The sequence below is a fragment of the Myxine glutinosa genome, chromosome 2, assembly GCF_964187855.1.
Source record: "Myxine glutinosa chromosome 2, kmMyxGlut1.1, whole genome shotgun sequence".
In the NCBI taxonomy this organism is placed as follows: Eukaryota; Metazoa; Chordata; class Myxini; order Myxiniformes; family Myxinidae; genus Myxine; species Myxine glutinosa.
The window spans coordinates 67,868,638-67,886,164 of NC_136262.1; the positions used below are offsets into that span (position 1 = coordinate 67,868,638).

The 17,527-nt window shown below is 41.7% G+C and overlaps 1 protein-coding gene across 2 annotated transcripts in view; it reads left to right on the forward strand.

The window, feature by feature from the left end:
* Nucleotides 1–17,527, forward strand: part of IPO11 (importin 11) — a 326,013-nt gene that overhangs the window by 133,513 nt on the left and 174,973 nt on the right. For both annotated transcript variants that reach the window (XM_068108036.2, XM_078773404.1), the window contains exons 11-14: nucleotides 1,536–1,688; nucleotides 1,859–1,902; nucleotides 6,881–6,971; nucleotides 7,291–7,338. In XM_068108036.2, coding sequence (XP_067964137.1) covers nucleotides 1,536–1,688; nucleotides 1,859–1,902; nucleotides 6,881–6,971; nucleotides 7,291–7,338 — 336 coding nt within the window. The remainder of the gene's footprint in view (nucleotides 1–1,535; nucleotides 1,689–1,858; nucleotides 1,903–6,880; nucleotides 6,972–7,290; nucleotides 7,339–17,527) is intronic.

Genomic DNA, 17,527 nt, shown 5'->3' on the forward strand with positions numbered 1-17,527 from the left:
ATTCCACCGCTCCATGAAGGCCGCGCTCATGGCCGGCCTTCAAGACGGCGGTTGGGCCGACCGACTGCCGTGGGTCCTTTTGGGCCTCCGCACGGCCCCCAAGGAGGACCTCCAGGCATCCACCGCCGAGCTTGTCTACGGCCAGGCGCTACGCGTCCCGTGCGAATTCGTGCCCGACGCTACCAGTCCCTGGTCCGCAGCTCACCAGCGCTCGGACCTCCAGGAGGCCGCCCGACGGTTTGCCCCCGTGCCAACATCCCACCACGGTGACCCCCAGTCCTACGTCCCCCCAGCACTTCGCACAGCGGAGTATGTTTTTGTGCGTCACGACGCACATCGGGGGCCACTCCGGCCGCCGTACGACGGGCCCTTCCGGGTCCTGCGACGGGACGACAAGTCGTTCGTCATCGACATCGGCGGCAGGTCGGACCGGATTGCGGTGGACCGCCTCAAGCCGGCGCACGTGGACGTCGACCAACCACCATGGGTGGCCCTTCCGCCGCGGCGAGGCCGCCCCCCCGCCCACGTGCCCCCCACTCGACCGCCCACCACCACACTGGACCCCCCCCCCCCACGACCCGCCAGGAGTCGCTTCGGCCGGGTCATCAGGACCCCCCTCAAATTGACCCTGCCGGTGCAAGTCGATTCTGGGGGGACGTGTGTAGCGGCTACCGCTGGGTTTTCACAATTGCCTTGCACCTATCAAGGACGCGGAGCGATCACCATGCCGGGCTCGTCCAGGACGCCCGGGCAGGCCCGCGCTCAACTTGCCAGGCCGCAGCCAGGACGCTCGGCCACGCCCCCTCTCTCCTTTCCTGGGCAAACGCTCCGGGATAATGTGTGTATATATATTGCTGCCCGATAAACGGGCTTTTCAGAGTACCTGAGTGTTTTGTTTGAATAAAGCAACTCGGACGAATTCCAGCTTTTTGTCGCGTCCATTCTTCCGATCCACGTGGGAGCCCGAGCTCCTTCAACAACATCATAAAAACTTTGTGCCAGACATTGTGAGAACATTATCTTCTCGGATTTTTATAACGTCTGCATTGACATCTAAGAGATACAATAGTAATTGAGTTTATAACCACTTACAAACTAAAAACATGTCCACTGATAATTCCACCATTGGTATTGAGAATGTCACAGTGACCGGTATACTCTACAACAAAAACTAACCATCATCGACTCCCTGATGATGTCTCACATCCCTCCCCTCCCCTTCCGCCCACTCTACCCGCTAATAGTAATTTATGCAGCTGCCCAATGACCTAAGTGGTAACTTCTTCCTGTGATTGAGTGGGTGGGATTACGTATCCATTGTTTATCCAGGGTCGACGAAAGTATTCGAGCCTGCTTTAGCCATTTTCTGAAGTGAATTTTGTTCGTTCTCTTCCAAGTTTTTAACAAATGGAACTTCCGTCTTGAATAACCGGTTAACAATATCTCACCTGATAACGAATCCTTCATCATGTTGATCTCATGCCGAGTCTAAGGACCTTGCGATTGCTGGTTCCGTGTATGTATCGTGACTGCAGACGCAAACCCAAAGACTCTTGAGGCATTGCGTCTGAAGGAGGCTTTTTTCCAACCAACTACCCTGGCTCAGATGTGTCAGAAGCTCATTACATACCATTTACTGCTAACATCTGATGACCTTGACATGTGGGATGAAGACCCAGAGGGATTCGGTATGGTGTATGGTTGAAGGCTGTGTGCTGTTCCGGGCATCTCCATGTCATACATCTCTGATGTGTTTTTGAACATCTCTTAATTATTTAACGGCTTTGATGTGACAGAACTAGCACCTGGTTGTAGCTCATATCAACGTCTCGTTTGTTCACCTGTTTTTGTTTTTCAGCAATAGAAGAGTCCGGTGGTGACTCTTGGAAGTACAGCCTAAGGGTGAGTTTTTCATTTGCATTCACCAACACGGCATTTATCTCAGAAAAATATTGTTTTGGCTTCTTTCTTTCAAATGTACTAGCATGTTGCACGTGCCTGTACGGGGTAGGGATGGAGGTGTCAAAAATATAAATGGCATCTTTTGTCATTGAGCCAGCAAGCTGGGAGCAACAATTTGCTTGCCAAGGATTAAAGGGCGTCAGTTTGCAGCAATGTGTGACTTAGTGCCTTTGACAAGGATGATTTCTTCCATCACCGCATTGATCTAGATCGCATTTTCTCTTTCACATTCCCACTGGAAACCGTTATATCACAGGAGTACTTCGAGGACACAATTTTGTTTGTCAAAAGTCAACAAATGTATGTTTGCTGATATTTCCTCTTTCGATTAGCTTTACATTTCGGTGATAAACGTTCACACTAAAGTGCCCTCATACAAGGCCAGTGCATCATATATAACTCGAGTTCATCGTACACGATACCCCATGCAGTATTCAATTTTTTACCTCAACTTTAATAAAATAATGATTTTGAAGATCGTTAAAAAAGAATCCGCAAGTTCAGCGCTACTGAAGGAAGCAATTTTGTAAGATCTTTTGTAACATCTTACAAAAACAAGTACAAAAAGTTTTAATTAAAACAAAAGCCGCGTCGATGTTACACAATGCCTAGATGCAGCTGTGCCTATAACGTCGATGTTATAGGCACAGGACATTCCTATTGATTCGATTACTTGATGTTATTTTTGTGCAAAGTGAAAATATATCTTGGCAATTTCCCGTGTGTGGCGACGAATTTTTAATATATCTCGGCATTTTCCCGTCTGTTATTTCAGGACTGACCATGACTGACTGTTATGTTATTATGCAAACTGACAAACTTGGCAAATTATGCAAACTATGCAAACAAACTGACTGTTATTTCAGGACTGACCATGTTATGACTGACCATGCCGCGATTTAAAAAAATATATATCTCGGCAATTTCCCGTGTGTGGCGACACGTGAACGAAGCTATGCTCCTCTCTCCACATTATTGTGACGACGTATAAATTAAATATTTCATCGTGACGATTGTCATCGAATGGACGAATTTTTAATATATCTCGGCATTTTCCCGTCTGTTATTTCAGGCGGTGTATGACTGACCATGCCGCGATTTAAAAAATATATATCTCGGCAATTTCCCGTGTGTGGCGACACGTGAACGAAGCTATGCTCCTCTCTCCACATTATTGTGACGACGTATAAATTAAACATTTCATCGTGACGATTGTCATCAAATGGACGAATTTTTAATATATCTCGGCATTTTCCCGTCTGTTATTTCGGGCGGTGTATGACTGAGCATGCCGCGATTTAAACAAAATATGTATATCTCGGCATTTTCCCGTCTGTTATTTCGGGCGGTGTATGACTGAGCATGCCGCGATTAAAAAAAAAAAAAATCTCAATGGACTTGAAGTTACAGGCCTTTGAGAATTCATTTCGTTCTATAAAGGGCAACTTTCATCGGATTTTCTTCCCGTTTTTTTTCAACCGAGTCTAAAACTATGTTAGCGACTGTGAAAAATGAAATGATATATCGAATTTGATTTGAAATAAAACCGTGTGAGAGAGGAAGACACCACGGGCCTACAAAACAGGCCTCAAAGCTATGTGAGTTAATAAAATGGTGGATATTTGTTTATATGAAGGCTCTCCCAGAATGGGTGGAGCTATGGTTCCCAGAATGGGTGGAGCTTTGAGGTTTTGGCTTCTCTGGAAGAAGAAGAAGAAGAAGAAGAAGAACAACAACAACAACAACAACAACAACAACAACAACAGCAGAGGGCACTCTATGAGCAGCGTCTGCGACGCGGCTAAAAATTGTTTTGTAAGATCTTATCACACTGTAATAAGAAGGCATTCAGTCACAGTTTAGGAGATGGAGGCTTTATTGATCACCATAAAACGCAGTGTCAATTGGCATCGTACATAGCCATGTCTGCGGCCTCTTCTTCACCCTGATACTGCACACTCCCACATGTCATGACCACTTCCCAGGGGCTGTGCTTGAATGCTCCTACTACACACACCACCCTATAGAACATGTGCAAGTACAGTACTGCAAAACTGGAGGTTCTCAAAAGTATTATGAAGGTGATTTGTGTTCTACAGTGTTCAAGTACAGTATATAATTCGTTTTAAATAAAAGTTTAAAGAGGTTTAAAGGCGTATAAATAAATAAATTCCGGGTTCTACCGCCATTTTACACAGTGTCAATGACCACTCTATCTAACACGTTACATTGGTTCTTCATGCTTGTTGTATGTGTCCTTTATAACATCCTTAAAAACAGTAAGTTTCCTGTTCGGAATGATTTTCAATTTTTCTTGACAGCCAGGTAGACGGACAGAGTAAAAAATTATTTCATCCTCTCTTTTCACGCTGGGCAAATTCAAAGCCAAAGTACTGTCAAACAGCAAAAGTTGGCTTCCTATTCATGTTCCAATTTGTGTTCAAAATATAACATTTGATTTTAAAAAGTTGCACCTCGATCATAAACTGATAAGACAGACAGACAGCTGGACGGATATTAACCAATTGCTTAACCCTGCTTTTCGCTTCGCATACATGGGGTAACAATGCCTTCAACTGTTCTGTTAAGTTGAGTTAACTTTTCCTTAACTTTTCATTTTTTATGTTAACTGTTAAGTCAACTTTTCCTTCCTTTAATTATTTTGTAGCGTCCATTTGTTTTATACCATGTACCCTGCCCCAGCCCTCTCCCTTCCACAGATCTCCCGATGTCCCTGTTCTCTACTGTTGTTGTGCTTTCCTCTCTCCCCCCTCACCCCCGCCCCCCCTCTTGTCTCCCGCTCCCTTTATGATGCTTCATGTGTGTTTCTGTTTCTGTTTTTGTTTTATGTGTTAGCTCTTACACGAGCCTCGACTTTGTATACAAAAATTTAAAAGATTTTTTTTTTTTTTACTTAGTTAATCTTACTTTGTTTGTAACTCCACACAATTTTGCTAACAAGTCCTTCTATTTCTCTTCCCTTATCATTGAATATTTACAAAAGTCTGTCCTCTGCAATGTATTGACCTCACCTTCAGCCACAAACAGTTTGGCACGTTGCATTTCTAAGCTGGCCCCAAATGGTCGATGTTTCCTGGGTTTCTGCTTCTTCTGCCAAACTATTTTGCAACAACCCTTAGGCCAGTGGCACATGTTAGCTCAGGCTCCTTGATATTGTGGAGTTGAAGATAGCATAGACAGGTTGGTTCTCTCTTGATTGTCTACATAGGATTTATTGGCTATTGGACCAGCTATTTCCCCTTCCGTTCCCCCCCAATGACAACACAAACTTCCCCTGGGTAATGGCATACTCTTGACGGACGATTGTTGTGACAGTGACAGTTTGTAGCCCGAAATGTCATGAGATCTCCCATTATACAAAAGCTCCTTTCCACTTGCTTCCAATGCCAATTTTGATTTGCTTGGCCTTTTGACGATACCAGATTTGGAAAAAGGCATTCTAAGGAGGTGGCACAGCATCAGAAATGCTTCTACATACTGATGAGGCCCGGCTATAATCTAAAGCCATTTTAATTCCCAGATCTTGCCTCAGCAGTTACAGACGGTTGGGTGAGTCCCTTGGTGAAAACGGCCTCAATGATTCTGCATGTTGATGCGTTGTCCTCCGTATGTTTTGACTTTGCTCATGAGCTCCATGCGGTAGCTCATGACCCTCAATCCTACCCATATACCCATTGGAATAATGTAAAGGAAAGCTCACTTGACCCGATTGCAGTGTCCCTTTGGCCAAATTCCTTCATAAGTGCAAGCAACCAGTGAATCTATTAATGTGAGATGACAATCAGGATGCAGTTTGAACTATGAAGCATATCTATTTCCAAACTATGTTACGACACTAATTGCATTAAAGCATTGTACGAATGCTTTATTGTATGTATATTGGTTCACGAGTTATCAAGTGACCACTATATTCGTCATGTGTGTGCGTCTGTCTGTCTCTGTGTGTGTCTGTCTGTCCACAGCATAACTACCCGATGATATCATCCGATCTTGATGAAACTTGGGTGGGAGGTTTATATCATGATCTAGTTGTGTCCTGCGTAGAGTGGGCGTATTGCGCTCATTGTGGGCGGAGCCACGCCCGAAAAAGATGTCTTTTTAGGGGGTAATCGATTTCAAGTTACATCTTGTTCGAGGGAGTTGGTGGAATCTGACAGGTGTTTCGGTATTTGGTTAGGCCAATGTGATGTGCCTAGCCCCACGGAGCTCGATTTTTCATGTTCGTCACAAGGTCACGAAATTTAGAAAAGTCGATTTTTTATGATTTTATTACATTTTTCGCTTCCTGATAGGGTGAAATGTCATACATGATCTTATATTATTACATACATAATGAAGTACAAGTTTTCCAACAAATTTCAGAATCCTCGACCTTTGACCTTTGAAGGTCACAAAGGTCAAAGTTTCAAAGTTGTCGGAATCGAACCAAATTTTCGGTATTGTGTCGCTAACTAACTTCATAACATTGCTCATTGAGCATTGTCATTGAATACTGCTCGCTCGTGAACCATCGTCGTCTCCTGACTTGTTGTTAATATATTTTCAACTCCTGTTGTTTTATGATTTGTGAATAATATATTTCTGTTTTTTATTGTCAATACAGAGAACTAAATACCACACCATGGTAGGAGTATACTTGTGTGTATACTCTTTAATGAGTTGGAGTTGTTTTTAATGATATAGAGTTACTGCTCCTATTCAAATAGTATAATTTCCTTTAGTCAATTTGAGACTCCAAAAAATGAGTTAATGTAATCTTGGGCATGCATTGTGTCTGCACCAAGTTTGAAGCTGTTTTTATTTTGTAAGAAATTTATTTTTCCATATTTGAAGGGGCCTGGTTGGTTTTGCTAAGCACTTGCCTCATGATCTCCAAATTTCTCTTTCCCATCCCAAGCCCTGCACTGAGGTCCTCTTCCTGGATCTCTTCCATGAATACAGTGGAACTTTGACTCTTGTCCTTCTGAATATGGTACAGACACTACAAGGTAGCTACTGACATACCTGTCAAGTAATTATTTTTATTATTTAATTTTTTTTTTTAATTGCTCATTTCATCCATTATTTCCATTCCTTTCATTCTCTTTTTCCTATGTCCTTTTTCCTCTTTAAATTTTTATTTTTATTGAGAGGCCTGAGTAAGTAGCTTTCCGTTGGTGATGTACTTCCTTAATAAGTGTAAATATATTAAGTTATATCCCTCCTTTCCAATGAGACATTCAATTGTGTTGATTCATTTTCAACTTTAGTTTTCTGCCATTGCTTCCCCTTCTTCCTTTAAACCTCCACATTGTAATTTATCTCTAGTTCCCACAGATCCTGCAGATTCTACAAGCCTCCTGGTGAAAGATGCTGGTCAGTAATTTCTTCCTTAAAACGCTCACTTTTTGCACATTTTATTTCCACCAAACAATGTCCTCACCCATCTTGTACTCATGCCACACACCTCACATCATGCACACATCATACTAATCATGTGAGCGATGGTGGAATGCACCTTCCTACTTGCCTTGTGACTTTTTCAATTGACAAGATTTTAAGCTGATTCCTCCTTACAGGATGGTTAATTTGGTGTTCTTTTAATGCCAAAAAATTTGTAACCTCAAAGGTAAGCTGGAAGATGATATATTTGTGTGGAATCAGCATGTGCAAGTTTCAAGTACTGAAAAGGTAAAAGAGCAGGTGTCAAAACTCGTGATGAAAAACTTCCATGCATTGGGGAAGGTGGTGGCCTCATGCTAGGATAATACTAGGAAATTATTGCTGGAGCATGTTGCCACGAAATTGTGCGTGCAACTCATCGTGCAACGTACTCTGATGTATTGTGATGTTATCTTTACATCATGACATTGCAACTATGAATTGGCACCAGAGCATTGTCCCATTTCATTTTCACATGACTTCAGTTGCCCAAACCAAGTTAGATATTTTGTCATCGCTCACACACCCATGCATTGCTCTTATCGTTCTCATCATGCATTGCATAAAGTTCGGCCAATGGGCATATTGCTGACACTGACATCGTGGAGTACAGTAGCACTCCATATGGAGGGATGGCACGGGAAAAAGGCCACCCATCAAATGTGTATAAAATGATTTGCAAAAAAGCCACTACAGTCATAAGTCTACAGTGTGTATGTAAGTCATGTCTTTAAGAGCCACACCTCTTGTTCTCAAGCATATTCAGAACTACTGATAAAGATACCAGAATACATTGCTAAAGTACCAAATTATATTTGCACTCGCACCATTACAAAAAAAAAATTAAAAACATTTTGATGAAACAAAAAAAAAAACTGGACAAACAAGCATGCGGATAAGAATAAGGTATAGGGCAGATGCAAGGGGTGGACACTATGGATACAGAAGCAAACTCTCAGGAAGGAAAAACTGCAAATTTGTAAAGATGGGAAGGTTAACAGGGGCCAAAAAAAAATCATGGTTTTGGATGGGGGGGTGAGGGGGGAGAGAGGGTGGTGATATGAGATGGTCATGAACAGAGAGAAGAATGCAATTGAATGGAATGTAGAAGTTGGTTCTCCAAGCAGAAAAAAAAGAGGAACAGGTGAACGCAGGTGAGCAGTGATTCTGGATTTTGGGATTTTCTGAGTATGTGTAATTTATGAAGAAGAAGACCTATAATTATATTCAAATCCCAGGAAGAAAGAATGAACACAGCCTCCCCCCATTCTGAGTATAGGGCTGATTCAGAGAGAAGGCAGCTTCCGAGGCAGCCTCCCAAGGTAGTTATAATGCTAATCCTGAGAGTAAAAAGCATCAGCTCACATTAACTGTGTGTGTGTGTGTGTGTGTGTGTGTGTGTGTGTGTGTGTGTGTGTGTGTGTGTGTGTGTGTGTGTGTGTGTGTGTGTGTGTAAGTGTGTAAGATGTGAATGATTTAATGATATTATCATATTATCGAGTGTGTTAGGAAAGTTATAAATATATGATAACACATTAAATCCTATTGCGAGTAAAGTTGGAATAAGTGATGTTGCATTGATGGGTTGACTGATTGCCTGGACGCAACTGAGGTTGTGGATCTACTGATGTACCATCTATTGATGTGGATCCATGATCGAGGTTGTGGATCCGCCGTTTGGAGAGGTTCTGGGCTGAAAGGATCGAAACCTCGAGGAAGAACGGTACCCAGCTGATGATCCATGCAGTCGGGAAACGAGTCAATTGCTTACGGGTTAAGGTTCTTGCTTTAGGTGGAGAAACTATGTTTGAGGTTTACAATTTAAATAAAGTTGAATATGGGATGTTGTAAAATTAACATCATTTACAACAATCCTTTAAATTATTTATATTTAAGTTTAGAAACAACCGATACTGTACAATTATGTGTGTGTGTGTGTGTGTGTGTGTGTGTGTGTGTGTGTGTGTGTGTGTGTGTGTGTGTGTGTGTGTGTGTGTCAGCCAAGTTGTACCTCATTCTTTCTTTCTTCAGCCAGCTTAGAACAATAATGGTTGAAGCGATTACAATGATTCTATCAAATTAGTTATATGAAACATGGGTATTTCTCTAGTGAAAATGGTATTTCTCTAGTGTTTCTCTCGTGAAAACTAGTTATATGAAAATATGGGTATTTCTCTAGTTATATGAAAATGTCAATGTGAGAGGGAGTTGTTCATTTGTCGTGTGGGTTGGTGTCATTGTGTATTATATGTCTTGTGGAATTGAGATGAAAAAATGTCAAAATATGTTGTAATGGCAATGCGTAAAATTATGGTGGTAACGTGACATTCCTACCTTGTTACTTGCAAAATCGAAGATTTTAAAGTATATTGGTCAGTCAACTTTCTTATTCTGTCTGTTTGTTTGTTTGTCACTCACTTACAGGTCACAATTCTAAATCAATCATCATGAAACTTTATCAAACAAAACTGTAGAGGTAGTCACAACTGAGAAGCCTACCAATTTTGAGGTTCAAGGTCATCTTAAGTCAAAGGTCATCAAATATATAAAATCGTCATTTTTCATCCAATTGACTTGAAAGTGGAACAGCATTTAGACATTGAGTCGTTGAATTGGGAAACCAACTATTTATGAGTTCAAAAGGTCAATGGTCAACTCAAGGTCAAACTTATAAAATCATAAATTTTCATCCAATTAACCTGAAAATTAAAGAGCAATTGCGTAGTGTATCACTGAATTGGGAGAGCAACTATTTTTTGAGCTCAAAAGGTCAAAGTTCAACTCAAGGTCAAACTTCTAAAATCATCAATTTTCTTCTGAAAATAATCAATTTCCATCCGATTGAACCAAACTTTGATTAAGATCATCAATTTAAATCTTAATGAATTGGACAATTTGATGTATCCATGGCAACTTTTTTGGGGTTGGACGGGGTGGATTTTGCAAGTATCGTGCTCTGCATGACGTCTTCTTGTTTGGTTGCTGGGGGGATGCTATCACTGTTACTTGCTTACACCAAGGATTATTGACACCAATAAAGCCAAAGGTTTGGTGGATAACAGAGTACAATCACTTGACAGTTTTTCTTTTTTGGGGCAGTGGGGGAGGGAGGTTGTAAATACATGAAGCCAGGCACATATTGCCTGCCATGTGAACCTCAATTGCAGCCGATGTTTTGCTATTCAGTTCCATTTTTATTTTGTCATTAATGGGGTTTAAAGTACCAAACTGCCTTATGAAAACCCTCTGTTTTCAGTTTCACAGCTATATGATGAATGCCAGGTCATTACAGTGTGAACATGTTTTCAAAATGTGAACACCGTTATCCATAGCAATTCCACACAGCCCAAACCAGATGCCTCTCATGTAAGCACAAGGTGAGCTACCTAGCACATAGCATGCAATTGTCATTGCTATATCAAATTCATACTCCCCACACTCAAAACATTTTAATAATCAAATCTTTCACTTGAAAATTGCAAAAACATTGGAAATACTGTACTTGATATACTGTTGACAGTAAAATATTGTACACAGCAGAGGTTTGAAATGAAATGGAGTTTTAAAGCACAGTGTCGACATTTCTGTTTTTTATTAATTTGTGTTAAAATATTATCTTGCAAAGTAAGATGCATTTAAGATGTTAAAATGTAATAATGATACAAGAATCCTTTGTCGCAGTGCTGTGCTTTTTATGAAATAAACACACCGTAAAGGTTTGCAAGTTTTGTCATCATACTCTATATAATCGTGCGTGTGTGTTTCTTATATGCACTCCTAAATCACTGGACGGAACATTAGTTGAAATTTGATGGTTTCATAGTCGAAAAAAAAAAATTCATAGTCGCAGGAGTTCAGGAGGGAGGAGGTGCAAATTCTCTGTGTATGTATATATTATGATTTTTATTCCTATGTGAAAGTGGGGAATTATTGTAAGAAGTGGGTGAATTATCATGACCTGTGAATGCACTCTTGCACTGCTGAACAGAATAACTTGAAAACTGGATGTCATCGCTTAAAAATAAATCAAACTCCTGGAAGTTATTTGTTGGACAAATCATTCTAATTAAATACTGTATGACAATACTCTGTGTTATTGTATACTGAAAACTAATGGTCATCATCGTTGTTGAATGCGTTGAAGTATACATGTCTGTTTGTGTTTGTTTGTGGGGAGAAATGCCTTGAAACTTGGTCATTGTACTCGGGTTTGCATGGGAATGTTATACTAAGTTGGAATGGCCACCTCCGACTTAAAATTGCTACCCCCTTTCCGTTCCTGTAGGAAGCGGGTGTTTCGAGTGATACTATAATTTGTGAAGAGGCTGTGTGTTTGACTTTTATGCACTCCTGAACTACTTAGTCAGGTTCACTATGTTTTTTCGTTCAAAATTTTGGTAGATTAGCAAAACTATACATTTCTGGAATACTCAGAGCATGAGGAATCCAAAAATTAATGTTTGCATCTGCATAGACACCTTTGCGAAAATGACCCTCAGGACAGTGATGAAGATCTGTAAAAGCATATTCCTGAACGGTGTAGACCTAGTAGATCCTGTGTATAGGACTTATAGTTCAATCTGATACTAACAAGGCTGCTTTCTTGCTTTATAAACCCATACCTATAACTTCAAAGGACTTGCAATATCATGTATTATGTAATACAGTTATATCACAAATATAAAGACAATGGTTTTCAATTACCTTTGTTTGTTGCTTTTCTATAATCCTGAGCACTATTTTGAGGCCTTTATTGGATTCCTTAACCCAGAAAACATAGGATTAGCATATTTAATTAAGTTTCTAGGTTGACTAGAAGCCGAGATAGCACAAAATATGTATTTTATGGCGGCAATTTTGAAAATCCAAAATGGCGGCCATGCAGGTGTCTGTGCAAATGCCAACATTGATTTTCGGATTCTCCATGCTCTGATGATTCCAAAAATGTACAGGTTTGCTAATCTCCCAACATTTTGAACGAAATTATATTTGTTAACATAGTGAACCTGACTCTTCATCACTGTCCTTTTCATTCTACCAGCAAAGATTTCCAATCCATGCTTGTACCTCTGAACTGCTCAGGAGTGAAGGTGATATTATGAAAGCTCAGCTAAGAAACGGGTTTAGGCATGTTTTGGACCTACCGGAAGATCACCAAAGTTCTTTCCATACCAACCGACCACCTCCAGTCACCTATCCCTCTCCACATTGTTTCTTCACCTCCAACATTACCCATCTCTCTATACTCCCCATAATTTTGCTTTCAGCAATTTCCCATCGCATTTCATTCTGGTTTCCCATTTGATGATCATCGATCAGTAGTTTGTTTCACTTTTCAGCATCAGTTTCGCTTTGAGATATCAGTTTAGATTTGTCATTGCAACTTGTGATGCGACATGAATTGTGCACAGAAAAGGTCGTCAAAACCGATTTTGGGAGGAAATTTTTTACAATTATCAAAGGAGTCTAAACTTTTTTCGGGCCACAAAGGCGTCTAAATTTTTTAAAGAATCAAGGCTCTTAAAAGAGCCAAATGAGGTCTAAAGGGGTCTAAGGCCGAAAGAGCAAAAGGGTCTAAAGTGTCCAAATGGTCTTAAATTGGCCAAATCATCTTAAAAAGTCAATAGGTCTAAAAAGTGTTGAAGAAGGTGTATAATGGCGATTTTCCACCGCAGTACCATACCGTACCGCACTGTAACCAAAATCCGTTTTTTCATTTTTCCATTGCCAAGCGAACCATACCGTACCTAAGTACTTGTGCTAAATTCGGTTCCTGCAATGGATAGGGACCAAGCGAGCCGAACCCGGACCTATGGGTGGAGCTAACAATACTGCAGACGGTTTTGGGCTTTTTTTTTCGTCACTTCAGATAACTCCACCTATTTTCACGGTTCTGTTGTGCGATGGAAAAACGACACAGGGATGACCGTACCATACCGAACCGTACCGTACCCTTCTGTGCAATGGAAAAGCGCCATATGTCTCAAAAGTGTCAAAATGGGTATGAAAGGGTAAAGGGTGTAAAAGGTCTCAGGGGTCTAAAGGGATCAAAGGGGTATAAAAGGTCTAAAGAGGTATAAGGGGGTCAAAGGGGTGTAAAGTGTTATGTGCTCCTCCCCAAACCCCCTAGTCACGGTGTATCTCCGAGCCCCGAGAGGAGTCACGGCAGAAAGATGTGTTATTCTGTGTCAAAGATCAATGGTGAAACCACACCAATTGTTACCAACAAACAAATATTGTATTAAGGTCACACAAGAATAACAACACAAAAACAATAGTAATCAATTGTACAACCAATATATATTTCCTATGATGGTACCATCAGGTTCGTACAATATAACTCACTGTGCTCCAAGTGAGCGAAAAGAAGAACATTCCCCAATGTCTCTTTCCCGGCTTCAAGCCAAAGTCGATCCGCTCCAGTAATCGTCAGAACGATGTCGAATCGAGACCAGAATCCCGTTCGGATGATAGTCACAGTCACGCGGCCAAAGCTGCGCAAATGTGCCCTCAAGGCGACGGGGAAATCCAAAGGCGCCCTCCAGGCGACTGGGAAATCACACCCTCGGGTATGGACGTTTCACGGCTCCAAACCGGCGAACCGCAGATTTACCTTCAAAATCCACGTTACACACACACACACCAGATAAATGTCTGGATGTGGTGAAAATGGTTGAAGCGAAGCGAAAAACCTTGCGCGTTGCGCAAAGCGCGCGCGTCAGGATGGCCGACGGCCCGTTCTCGAGGTGTAACAGCACGACGATGATTCTCCTCGGAATCAACTGCCAAAACCTGTCACGCAGGTTGATCTGTCACAGCGATAACAACTCTGTCGCAAGACTCCCTTTCCCGGGAAACCCGAAGTTCGCTAGTGACCTCCGTTCGTCAACGTTTGCTCCAGACCTCGAAGCAGCTAGACTTCTTCCCCGACTCACTCGCTCCGCCTTCTCCTCCTCCTCTTCCTCTTCGTCCGGTTCCGGTTTCATTTAAAACATTGACTTTTTTACCTTTTCAAAATAGTAACCTCTATGTCCCTTAAACGACAACAATAATAGTACATGGAAACAAAAATATTTACAGTGGATGAAAACCACAACAACGGAAGTGACGAATCCGTAACAAAAGGGTCGAAAGGGATCTAAGGGGTGTAAATGGTTTTAAAGGGTCTAAGGGGTATAGAGGGGTGTAAAGGGTCAATGGTGTCTAATGGGGCGTAAAGGGTCCAAAGGAATTTAAAGGGTCTAAGGGTTGTAAAGGGTCTAAAGGGGTCTACAGGGTGTAAAGGAGTAAAGCTGTAGTAAAGAAATTTCCTCAGGTTCGTAAATAAATTAACTTGGGAGTGTAACATGGCAATAACGGGCCAAATGACCTCCTCATCATGTTATAAAACCCCTATTCAGGTAAATCGTGGTTAAAAATCTGATGGTAGAAAGTTTCGTTGTGATTAACCTTGGGAGCTTAAAGCAGTAAAATCACAAACAAACAGCAAAACAACAACTCACCTTGTTGTGAGGATGAGGTTGTCATTGGAAGTTCTTCACCCGTTGTCAAGTGGCAGTTTGTAGTTGGCGTCACGTGGGTCATTCTTTCAACAAACTTTTTTTTAAACAAACCTTTTTTCTACAATTTTCACACTTGAGAGTGATGTTGTTGAATGAGCCGTAAAATTACCTGTAAATCGATGTGTAGGTTGTGTTTGTACTATTTTTTGTACTTTGTACTGTTTGTTAGTACTTTGTTTTGTACTATTTTAATTTTCGTTTTTTGAATAATTAGCGCATTTGAGAGGTCACGTGACTCCTTGTTTGCTGAACTTACCGATCATGGTAACGTCTTAATTAAGAGTTGTTTCTCACAAATGATAACATATTTGATGATCGGAGCTCACTATCAAACTAATTATATCGATATCCGTGTTTAAATCCGATACAAATCGGGCTTTTTATAAAGATTTGTATATGTAGATCGACCCTCCGAGATCATGGCGACAGGTGGCTGCTTGGGTGGTTTTAATGTATGTATTGTGAGAAAATAACTGTTTTAAAACCCCCATTTTAGGTGTAGGGTGGTAAAAGATGTTATCCTATCAAGTTTTGTGCTGATTAACCTTGGGAGCTTAGAGGAGTAGGATCACAAAGAAACAAACAAACGGACATTTTGCTTTTATATGTAGAGATACATAAACATACATCCATATATACATACATCCATCCATATATATATACATACATATAGACATACATACATATTGTTACAGACGCGGCTTTAGATGTTATATTGACCGAGCGGTGGTGTATTTAACCGCGTCCGAACAGTTACTCCCCGATTAAAACCCGATTCCACCCGACGTTGACCAGATCGCCCCACAGATATTCAATCGGGAAATCTCTAAAGCGACCGAAAGAGAATGAAAAAGAAGAAGAAGAAGAATACGGAGGAAGAACAGATTTTATTATACACACACAAGCAATGGATGGAAGAAGCAGTAACACAGCGAATCGTTAACTTACACTATTCATTTTTACTTAGCCCCAAGACAACGAGTAGGACAGGACGTTCACACTTACACAGGGGATATTGCAGGCAGGTAGGGCTTGAGATGGATTGCTTGAGAGGGAGGCAAAGTCGGGAGGCCGCAGCTCACAATTCCTCGCGGTTTTGGCGGGAACCCCTCCGTCGTGTATCCGCTGCGGTAGACGTCACGCGCTGGTTCGGCACACCTGCTCCTCTTCTTGGGGTGGAGCCATCTCCCTCCTTTCAGCACGTCTCTCCAAAGCTGGTTTCCTTGCCGAGTACCTCTCCTCTTTGGCTTGGAGCGTTTCGCATCTCACCGCTCCTTTTGGTGCAGCCTCTTTGCTCATCTCCCAGGGTCATCTCGTAAAGCAGTCCCTTACAGTCGCTTTTATCACCTCGGGCGAAATCAAGCCGCCGGCTCCGAGGGCACGCCTACCGGGTTGCTCACCGCGGTGTTGATTGGCTGTTAGGGCTGGTTCACTCCTTCCCTCTTATGACGAGGTGGAGACACGCCTTTCTTCCCCAACCCTACCTCGTGGCCAATGGTGGTTTGAAGAAAACCGCCCAAAATGCGGAAGGCAATTGGAAGGGAGGTTTTGGGGAAATTGGAAGGGCCTACTCTTATTTTGTTTGATACAATGCAAAGTCAATCTAGTGGGAAAACACATATTTAGCCTACATGGAATAAGGAAATACACTATTTAAAAGATATATCGTGACCTGCGTGTAAGTTTCATGGAATTAACTAGGACGCCGACTGCGACCATTATTTACATTAACAGGGTGTTACCGTACTTTTGTAACGTTCACATTGTAACGTTTCCACATTCGTTACAATATATACATACATACATATATACATTCATACATATATACATTCATACATACATATATATATACAGACTTGGCATTTAATATGGAATATTTTTTTTTTCTTGACTTGGGTTTACTTTCTTAACTCAGTATATCAATCTATTGAGTTTCTTTTACACTTTGGTGATGTATTTGTTAAAAGAACCATGTCACTGATTGTCTGTCGCAGCAAGAAGTCAACAACAGGATTGTATCACAGGTGGCGTGGCAAAATGTACGGACAGGTGCATTTGATGATTGACTTCACAGTCGGGTATACAAGGGTTGTTGCGTTCTGTATTAGTGGAAAACAACTGCTGCACGTCTCCAAAAGTTATTGCCGCTTCCTCTGGAGATGGTCCGTCAACTCGACATTGCTGTTTGTCATGGAGTGGTGGCTTAACGAAATTACTGCATGAAACAGCGTGCTATTGCTCGGCAGTATGGCATCACTCAAGGTCAGGTGTCAAAGATCCTGAAACGAAATGCTCAGAGGGGTGTCCCTACTCCAATACCGAGGCCAGGACGTCCCCGCAGAACCACAAGGAGGGATGATCGCCAGCTGCACCGGTTAGTCCGCAATGGCCGTACCAATTCAGCTAATCGGCTTAGGGCTGAGTGGCAGCAACTGACAAATGTGCCTGTATCCAGAAGGCTAGTCAACCAACGACTGGTTCAAGCAGGCTATCGTGCCAGGCGTCCCCTGAGAAAGCCATGCCTGACCAGACAACACCGCCAGCGCCGATTGCAGTGGGCC